At 37.9% G+C, this 10,978-nt stretch overlaps 1 protein-coding gene across 21 annotated transcripts in view; it reads right to left on the bottom strand.

Moving 5' to 3' along the window:
- Window positions 1–4,460: 4,460 nt before the first annotated feature.
- The window catches only part of kif1b (kinesin family member 1B), a 244,283-nt gene continuing 237,765 nt past the window's right edge, over window positions 4,461–10,978 (bottom strand). For all 21 annotated transcript variants that reach the window (XM_043676209.1, XM_043676211.1, XM_043676217.1 and 18 more), the window contains one exon: window positions 4,461–10,033. In XM_043676209.1, the coding sequence (XP_043532144.1) occupies window positions 9,991–10,033 (43 nt within the window). In that variant the 3' untranslated portion in view covers window positions 4,461–9,990. The remainder of the gene's footprint in view (window positions 10,034–10,978) is intronic.

The following is a 10,978-nucleotide window of genomic DNA, read 5'->3' as shown; positions in this document are numbered from 1 at the left end:
ATCACAAACACCAGGAAGCTGCGCAGCAACAGCGTTCGGGGGTCACTGGCCAGAACCCAGGGACCTTTGAGTTGTATGAGGTGGTCAGTCCCAGGGGGGCAGCTCAGGCATGGGTGAGCCAGTCTGTCATCATTCAGTCGCTTGCTTTTGGAATGATTAGCCTAGGCTCAGGTCAGAATCAGTTTTCTTGCAAGTCAACATGACTTAACACTTTGTGCAGGGGCAGAGCTCACAACCGGGGAGGGAGTGTGTGAATGGCATGTGGGTGGGGAGGTCAGGCTGTAACGCAGTGCTATAAGACAATAGAACTGTGGATGCTAGAAATGATGCAAAAACAGAGATAGCCAGAGAAAATCAGCAAGGCCTGGCAGCATCTGTGGAGAGAGAGAAACAGAGTTGATGTTTTGAGTCCAGTGACCTTTCTTCAGAACTGGTCCAACAATGTTTTTGGCAGGTGTGTGTAGCCTAAGCTCACAAGTGGAGACTCCCCCACGATCCGCCCTGTCCATTGATTATGAGTGGGTAGGAGGAAATGACTGTGAAAAATCAATCCTGCAGTTTCTCCACGGAAATCCCACATCATTACAATACTTTTAGTCTCCTTCTTCAGACAGGAAGGAAAATCACTTGCCTTAAATTCTGAGGTTCAGTGCAGTCCTCAGACCTGCTCACATTTTTGGGAGAGGTGGGGCACAGCTAGAAATCTGCTTAGCATCAATCCCTCCCATCTCCCTACCCACAGTGAGCAGGAAATAGGGAACAATTCTCTTATTTTGGTGGTTCAGTTAGGGGTGGGCAGTACTGGTCAGCAACACCCACATGCCACAAATGAACAAAGCAGGAATATCCAACCTGGAAGGTTTCAGGGAGATGTCAGAGGTAGGTTCTTTACACAAAATGGTGGGAGCATGGAATGCACTGCCAGCGGTGGTAGTAAAGTCAAATACATAAGGGACATTTAAGCAACTCTTGGATAAGCACATGAAAGATAATACAATAAAGGATATGTAGGTTAGTCTGATCTTAGACTAGGGTAAAAGACCTGCACAACATCGAGGGCCGAAGGGCCTGTACTGTTCTATGTTCTGAGTTGCTCCCAATGTATTCAAAAACCTTCATTAAATATGGCGACTAATGTACAGCACTCCGGATGTGGTGTCACCAGTGCTCTGCACGATCTCCATACCTTTATGCTCCTTTGTCCTTGTGATAATGGCATCTTTAGCTCTCCTAATCACTTGCTGTACCTTTTGTAATTAATACACAGTTCTGTAATATCTCACAATTTAAATAATAAGCTCCATCATTCTTCTTGGCAAATTGACATTTTTACATTTTCCCACACTATATTCCATTTGTGAGATCCTTGCCCATTCACCTAACCCATGTCTCTTTGCAGCCTCAGTGTCATCTTCACAAGTTACTTCCTTGTCTAGCTTTGTGACATTGGCCAACTTAGCAGCCGTTCTCATGTTCCCTTCAAGTAATTTATACAAATTGTAAAAAATTGAGTCCACAGTACTAATCCCTGTGGCACATCTTGCCAATCAGAAAATGACTCATTTATGCCTCTTATTTCCTGTGAACTAGCTAATCTTCTATTCATGCCAATATGTACCCATACACCAATCAGCTTTTATTTTCAGTAATAACCATGGATGTAGAACGATTTCAAATGCATTCTGCAAATTTATATACAGTACATCCACTAATTCATGAAAAAGCTCCAATAATTCTTTTGTAATAAATGCCAATATGGCATTTACCTTTCAAAGTGCTTACTACACCTACATATTTGTTTTCAGTGACTATCAATATTTCCCAATCCCTTACCATTAAAGGAAAACTCTGCACTTGCATAACTTCATACTTATCCACACTGTATTCCATTAGCCTTGTTCATGCCCATTGAGTCACATTATCCAAATTGGTTTGAAGTTTCATTGCAACATCCTTACAACACAGTCCCAAGTATTTTTATGACAATGACAAACTTGGAAATATGAACACTTGGTTCCCACATCCAAATCATTGATACAGATTGTTAACAGCGGAAGCCAAGCACTGATTATATCCTGAATGACCTAATTATTCAAGTTTGGTTTTCCCTCTGTTTACTGATCCTTAATCCATGTCTACATATTACCCCCAATTCCATGTGCTTTTGTTTTTTAACCTCCTGAGACCAGAGCAGAAACCTTTCAAAAGTTCAGATATGCTAGTTTCCTCTTATCTGCTCTGCAAGTGCCATCATTGAAAAACCTTACCAGAGGTTTGTCAAATTTCTTGCATCTTCCTCCCTAAAGATAGACACAAAGTAATTATTTAGATTCTCTGTGATTTCCTGAATTGTCATAATGAGATAAATTGCTGTCTTTGCCAGCGCTACTCCAACATTGCTCTTTGCTAATTGTTTCCTTTTTACATAATATAGTCACATAATATAGTCAGTCTATTTTCAATTTTCTTGTTAGTTTATATTCATATTCCAATTTCATTTTCTTAATTGGTTTTTTTGGTCGTAGGTTTGGGCAAATTTCACAAACTAAGACCTATTGTTCATTGTGACTGTACTGTTAACTCACTGTTAATCTGTTAATCAGGGTTGGTTCACTTTTTCTGTTCAGTTTTTGTGTCTTAAAAGAATTGTAGACATTTATTGCAAATCCCATATTACTTAAATATTAGAAACTGCCTGTGTCATACTTTTAATGTAGTTTCACATCCACCACAGTCAGCTTGCCCCCATGCCATCATAGTTTTCTTCATTTAGATTTAAGACCCTAATCTCAGACTAAACTACATTGAATTTTTCATCAAATTTGAAACTATCACATTGTGGTCACTCTTTCCTCAAGGAATTTTGCCAAGGGTTTACTTAGCCATTTCTCTTTGCATAATACTAGATCTGAAGTAGCCTACTCCCAAGTTAGTTCCTCAACACACTGATCCAGATAACCATCCTGTTCATTTCGGGAATTTATTTTTCACGGTCTTGGTGTTTATTGGATTTACCCAGACTTTAAGCACAATGAAGGCACAATGAAGAATTGATAGGTTGCCCTTGTTACCTGTAGCTCCATTTGATTTATACCAGATTCCACATTATCATTACTGTTTAATTACCTATAGACAAATCCTACCAATATTTGCTACCATTGCTGAGCTCCACCTGAATGGATTCTACAACTTGTTCTTCTGATCATTGATTCTCTCACTAATGTACCAAACCCAACCTTTATCATCAACACTGCTCCCTTCTTTTTTCCTTACCATCCTTAATGATTAGTATTAATTTCCAATCCTTGGTCACCGCGCAGTCACATTTGTTATGATAATTTATATCGTACCCATTTGCTTCAATCTGTGCCATTAATTCATGTACCTTATTACAAACAGTGATATTTTTGTGCCTTTTAACATTATTCCATATTTTGACTATTTGTTGGTGACATTTCATTGTGCTGCCTTCATCTTCTATTAATTTTCTACTTCCCTTTATCAGCTGAGTTTCTCTCACATCCAACTCCCTCACAGACTGCCATTCATCACACATACTAACTTACATTCATACAAATACTTTCATTCCAGTGTAACCATTCAAATGTGCACTATGAGAATGTATCACATAAGGCAAAAGCCCGATGAAGGGCTTTTGCCTGAAATATTGATTCTCCTGCTCTTCGGATGCTGCATGACCTGCTGTGCTTTTCCAGCACCACACTTAAGATAGAAAATCTCTCAACCTTTTTTGAAAAGCAGCAGTTCTCAAAGTATCCTGGAAAAGATCATAAAAGTTCATTCTCGGGATTAGGAGATTGCTGGTGGAACCAGTATTTATTGCCTATCCATTGTTGAGAAGATAGTGAGCTACTTTCTTGAACCACAGCAGTCCATTTGCTATTTATACACCCACAATGCCATCAGAGGGGGAATTTCAGGTTTTCACCCAGTGACTCTTCAATCAACAGTTAAAAGCTCTAGAACAGGTTATTAAGTTATTTTGCTGTTTGTGGGATTTGCTGTGCACTTTTTCAGTCCCATGCTTTCCCATACTGACGAACAGTGTCTACGCTTCACAAGTAACCTGCTGGTTTTGAACCATATTGTAGCATTTAAGGGTCATACAGACATAATATAAATGAATTTATTTTACCAGCTGAACTGAATATTACTTGAAAATATTTACTGTGCTATTTTCTTTTACAGAACTTGGAAATATATCACCGTTCCTTCACTATCGCTGGGTCTAAATCCTGGAATTCCCTCCCTAAAAGCATTGTGGTCAACCCACAGCAGGTGGACTGCAGTGGTTTAAGAAAGCAGCTCACCACCACCTTCTCAAGGACAACCAGGGAGAGGCAGTAAGTGCTGGCCCAGCCAGTGATACCCATATCCCATGAAGGAGTAAAAACAATAAGTTTTACAGGAAGTAGCAATAAAAAAAAAGGACACGTTTCTTTTGCTTATGCTCTGGTTGTACCTTTATTGTTACCTCATTCACTAAACAGTTCAGTAGTGCAGTTACACAGTTAGTTATCTGCATTACACGTCTATGCTATACAGCGAATGGATTATAATTAGTACAAATAAACGAAATATTTACATTTTTAAGTCTTTATACCTTAAGCTTGGTTCAACACATATTTACAAAATAAAAATTATGAACGTGTAGCCACCCTAACAAAATATAATAAATAATGTACAGTGTTGATGCACTCCTCAGAAGGGTCTGGCGTTGACAGGAAGCACTATAAATGATTCCCAACTAAAATGATCTTTAAACTACAATGGATTGTGGTTAACCAGCCACAACAGACAATATTAAAATTAGAAAAACACAGGTAAACTCCCGATTACCAGCACATTCAGTAAACCTACAAACAGCAGCTACGGTAGCTTTCCCTTTAATTGCACTCATTGTTTGAGGGAGACTGTATAACACATCAATTGATGTACAAGTTCTTCACATAATCAAACTTACAAAATAATTCAATCCCAGCATAAAACAACATATTGGTGTAGATTTGACAATTAGTTTTACCATTTTCAAATTAAGCAAAATGCTCTTTAAAAAATAACACTAATTTGCAGTAGTTTCGAAAAACAAATCCAATTGTTCAAATGTTGCAACTTTATTCTGAACTTTCTACCTTCCTTAAAAGGGTATACAGTCTCTCTCAAATAAAAGTGGTTCTATGTTTCATATCTCAATGTGCAGTATTGGTGAAAGGGCTCTTAAGCTAAGAAACAAAATACACAATGACCCACAGCAATTTTTACTCTTTTCCTAAACAATTACTTCTTAAACGGTGTGCAACTTACTGCAAACAATTCATACAAAATAAATAGTGCATTCATCATGCACCAGCTAAAAAGCTAGAAATGCGAGGGGAGTGTCGGGAGAATCTTTGCTTTGATGATGTATGTTGAACAAGTGAACAGATTACTGGCCTTGATGAAAACTGGGTTCACTGTGTCAGAGTTGGGAGAGGAATGGCAATAATAAAACATGTGTGCTTGCATTTACCAGATTTCAAACACATCAGTAATAAAGTAAAGAATGCCCGCTATGCCTGTTCTGTGGGTTCGAATTATTCAGGTGAACAGGTATTTGCAGATCCACCTGGATTTCTTATCACGAATGAAAGGCCAAGTGTTTTTGTTAAACATGCTCTGTCACAAGTGTCCTTTATTTGACAAGTCTGATTTACTGATGGGTTGACACATTTGGCTACCCAAATAATGTATTTGAAAGTCAGTCAGCAAAAAAAAAAATGTGCTTATAAAAATCTGAACACAATTTCTTTTAATTATACAGATGGCCAACTCACCAGGCAGAATCAACCTTACGTTTCATGTGATTTCATACATTAAGAACTGCTCAGCCTCCTGAAAAGGCTTTGAGATTTAAGAAAATTGTAGACTTTACTGCTCCTGTATTTTTAGTCTTAAATATTTTCATTAAAAAAGTGAATTAATTCAGTCATTGGATTACAATTTATATTTTAAATGAAACAATTACAAGCTTATACTAAATTGTACATAATATCCTATGGGAATTTTGTCTAATTTTGGTTTGGTATTAAAAGGTATACAGTGCTGCTTACATTTAGAAGTAGCTGGAAACATTATGTTAAAAGTGCAAGATGTGCAAATTTGGTATCCAGTGTGGAAAGTAAAGACATCGAGCTTATTTTCCACAGTATCCTTCATTCATAAGTTTATCTATCAACTTCATCCAAGAATGTGACTATCTTAACTACCCAATAGCCAGCTCACACAGTATTAATTTCAAATATCTTGAAATTAGTGGATTAAATGACTAGTCTTATTTTTCGGACACTGAAGCATTAGCTGGCTAAATGTATAGTGCATTCACTCCAATCAAATAAATACTTTTCATACTGTCCATGCTTTAGAGGTTGTCTGGCCTCTGGCATGATGCACCTCACCATGTGCTCTCACCATGATGCACCTCACCATGTGCTCTCACCATGATGCACCTCACCACGTGCTCTCAAGTTGGCTGACTTCAGGCACATACACGGTGGTTCTACATTTTAAACCTCCCTTACTGCAATACAATATACATTCACATTTAGAGCTAAAGACCGCATCTTCAAACTTCATTACAATTGCCGATAATAAATAATGGGTTCTTCCGATATTGGAAGTCACGTTGTGACTCATGGAAAACCACCAACTTTTAATTTAGCTTCAGCTTTCATAGTTCAGAAATTTAAGTACAAAACTGATCCAAAGTTTTTTTTAGTAATGTTTAACTCCATTCACAGCACAAGATATAGCTGATTAGGTTTTAGCAAAAATATTACACTGTATAGTCCATTAACAATAAAAGCCACGCAGCTGAAATAGTTAAATAATCTGCTGTAATGCAATTGCCTACGTTATGCATACCATAACCCTATAGCCAAAAATGTTGGACCACTAACACTACAAACTAAAAATTTAGTCAGTCTTAGATACCTCCACTGTCATGTCAGTGAAGGCCATGACCTGGAGGTTCGCAAGCCTCAGACATGTCTCCATTCTTTTGCCTCCATTCTTTAATTTTTTTTAATTAAGCTAACACTTTTAAAATGCACAGAAAAATACAAACATATTAATCATCAATAGAAGAATCTATTTGATAAGTGTGGCTTGTTATTTGATTTCCCAGGTTTGTGGATGTATCTAATTCCACTCAATCCATATTGCAAAAGCATGCGATGAAATACAAGTTTATATACTCAAATTAGAAAAACCTCACATACAAATGGTATGCATTTACTTTAAAATCTGCAGCATGTTTCCATATTCCTTTCAAAAGCGCTTCAATCCTTTTATACAAATTCAATTTTAAAACTCTGGTGAAGACAGAGCAAGTGAAGTTGTGAATTTTGGAGATAGGATGTTCACAAATGATAGAAACTCTAGGTGCTGTAGCTTTCGTTTGTCTGATTTCAGTTGTTCAAAGCAAAGATTCGATATTTCCCCTTCTCATTTCATAGCACAGTTCCTTCGGCAATAAAACAAAATTGTAAACAGTACACTAATCAATTATTACCAGAGAAATTCTCACTTTTGATGTGCCAAGGCAGCTTACATTCTGGTAACTCCTGTTGTAAACAATTCAAGCATCAATATGTTTCTGTATACCATTAGATTATTAATGTCCCATGTTTCTTCACTTGACATTAGCACATAAACTAGCTTAAAGTTTCCTGGTAACCATCAGTGGGCAAACTGCAAGAATATCCAGTAGATAACCCCCATTAGGATCCCTTTTGATCAAGCTCTACTTCTGCAGCTCATGGTCAACAGTTATTGATAAGAAAAAGTGCATATATACTGTAAAAATAAATCTGCAGCAATGCTAATTTGCCTGTGCTGGTTTGCTAAATGTGATATAATTACTACTGCATGCGACCACGTAAGGTCTGTGTGCATTGTACAATTACACTTCATTTTTGTTTAGAATTATTGGAGAGTGTTTTCATGACACACATTAGAATGCAGCTACAATACATTCAAAGTACACGTTTCCTGTGCAGCAACATGAAAATAGCTAGAGGGAAAAACCCTACGACAAACAAAGCTCTTTGGAGATGCCCAGGGAAGCCTATATTATCCTGTTGGGCCAGATAGAACAGATGAAGGATAAGACTATTGACTGTTTTTCCTATTAACCAAGCCTGGCAAAATGCCAAATGATTGCCAATCATATCCTAAATGCTTTCAACTTTTTCTAATAAATAGTTTGCATGTCATCACATTCCATTGTGTTTTCCCTCCACAGAATCTAATCAACCTACAGTTATACAAATTTGTGCAATTTATTTTGGCTATCGGTTGACATCTTTAACTCAAAATTAATGAGAAATACTGACATGCAATTGTCTGTAAACGTGGTTGCGCTCAACTTGTGTATTATATACCTTGTTTGGTGGAAAGGATAATGCATTTGGCAAAGGATGTTTTAGCAGACACCTCTTAGGGATGCATCGGTGACAGTCAAGATACAAAATGGTTTGCAAAAACTGAAAATCATTCTAAAAATGTACAACTTCAGAGGAATAATGAGGAATGAAATCCTAGTCCCTTCGACCAAATTTATTCTTGGTTAATCGTAGAGACTGAAATACATTAGAGATGATCTCGTGATGAGACGTTGAGAGGACTGCCTCAACATCTGTACCTTAAATGCTGCATTTAGTTCACTGGTACAGACAGGTGTGAATACTGGTCCACAACTTTAACAGAGTCCTATTTATCATTTGCTACTTTCTAAAATGCACCTTGTTTTGAAATAGCAACTTTAGCTGCAGAGTATCTGGTGGTTAGAGGCCAGCAATTAAAAGGGTCAGCAAGTGCCTGATTGTGACTTTAAGGATAAGTCTGCAAATTTATTTGTAATGCAAGTGGTCATATGCAAGAATACAGCATGGCGCAGGATTTGTAGAGTACTTTCAACTCTCCATCTGGCACAGCAGTGATGTGGAATTACTTGACCTTGGGTCAGTTATTCTGGGATACTGCTGCTGATTAATGATGATTATACTGTAAGGAACTATTTAGGCATCTCGTTCTATCACTTGGAAGTGAGGAACATGTGCATTGTTGGAAGTCCAGAAAGCAATTTGCGAAAGTCTGCTGTTATCTGCTTTGCACCAAGGTAAGGAGGAGCAACCTCGGGCAAATGTACCCCCCTGGATACGCATGCATGCAGAAAATAGATAGATAGGAAAGGAGACAGGCCAACCATTGCAGTGTGTGCTTACAGCAGCAGCAAAGCCAGACTGTGGTCTTCCTGCTACTCATTACTTCACCAAACTGAGCGGGCTAGCTTTCAAGATTGGCTAGTTTTCCTACTAAGTAGTAGGACTGCACTTCCTCAGAGTGGGCTTCACCCTAGTGTCACCAATCCACAGTTAACAATCCAGGAAATTTCGCAACTGATGCAATCATCAAAAACGTCCCATCTAAAACGACCTGGCAGCTGTGATGTTCTAGAATGCTGGAGATCACCACACGTAATATTCCAGAACACCGTATTCCTGAAGGTATTTAGGCTACTGCCTATCAGAGGAAGAGCCAAAACTGCTATTTTCCACTTTATCTTACAGCTACATACGCCAAGGGCCAGTTGCAATTACCCCATGGTTTGCAAATTAAAGGCTACAGTTTGACAGGAAACACAGACAAGGACATCCTACAGACACAAGAAGAAAGCAGAAATGGAACGTGTTGAGAATCATGCACACACTCAACTATTTTACAACATGCTACTACGAGATTTGGAATGGATGTAAAGAAAAAGCGATATTTTGTTAACTAGAAAAAAAAAGGTGCTTAGATAGAGTGTTAAGCCACGTGTACATGAGAAACCGTCAAGAATCACAAAAGGTTAAGAACAATTCTTCTACGTTTGAAAGGCAAGTCAGAATTGTTACTTCATTTCTTGCCTTTGGAGAAAGGATTTTTCTTTTACATCATTTGTTGCCCTGAACGTCTCCTAGCGAGTTTTGACCTAAAGAAAGCAAAAATAAAATTTATTGCAAGAGGCTTGTGATAGCATCAATTCGTATCATTATAAAAATTATATGCAGTAATAAACCACCCACCGTGCATCAAGATAGCATTAGTAAACAAATACGGTAATAAGCCAAATATGTTTTATACAATGAACTGCACATGAAAAATTAAGCATGATATAATTAAGGATAGTTTTGTTTATTTTATTCTTTCATGGAATAAGAGAGATACTGACAAGTCCAGCATTTGTTTCCCATCCCTAGGTACTCTTGAACTTAATGGCTCACTCAGCTAGAGTCAACCATCTTGCTGTGGTCTGCAGTCACACAGAGGCCAGACAGGGAAAGGACATCAGATTTCTTTGCCGAGAAAAGACATTAGTGAACCAGATGGGGGTTTACAACAAATCAGTGATAACTTCACAATAGCATGACAGAGATCAACTTTATAATTCCTGATTTATTCATTGAATTTAAATTCCACCAGAATTAGCTTGGGTCTCTGGATGCTGAGCTTAGCAACAATTGCCACTGTCCTCCTAAATAAATAAAGATTCATCAATAAGGAGGTTCAAAATTCAGCATTGCTGAAAGAAAAGGCTTTCATTTTGCACTCTTCAAGTCAAGTGACAAGAAAGTCAAATTTTAAAGGAAGCAACAGTTCATACCATAGAAGGGCAGGGTGCTGGTTGGTTGGCAAGTCAACTCTGATCGGTCAAAATGTCACCATGGCAAATGCACCAGGAATCTACTAACCTTAGGTTTTTGTTTAATTCAAAAAACGCCAAAGACCTGCAATATTCTTGATTCTGCAGAGAACAGGTCCCTGCTCATGAACAAATACATTTCTTGATCAAACAGTTGGTTTTAAGGGAGGAAAGAAAGGAAGAGATTTGGAGAGATTTAGGGAGAGAGTTCCAAAGCAGTGCCTGGAAATCTGA

This window comes from Chiloscyllium plagiosum, chromosome 34 (genome assembly GCF_004010195.1).
Source record: "Chiloscyllium plagiosum isolate BGI_BamShark_2017 chromosome 34, ASM401019v2, whole genome shotgun sequence".
NCBI classification, from domain to species: Eukaryota; Metazoa; Chordata; class Chondrichthyes; order Orectolobiformes; family Hemiscylliidae; genus Chiloscyllium; species Chiloscyllium plagiosum.
The sequence above is the reverse complement of the archived record's forward strand: the minus strand, read 5'-3'. Positions and strand labels throughout refer to the sequence as shown.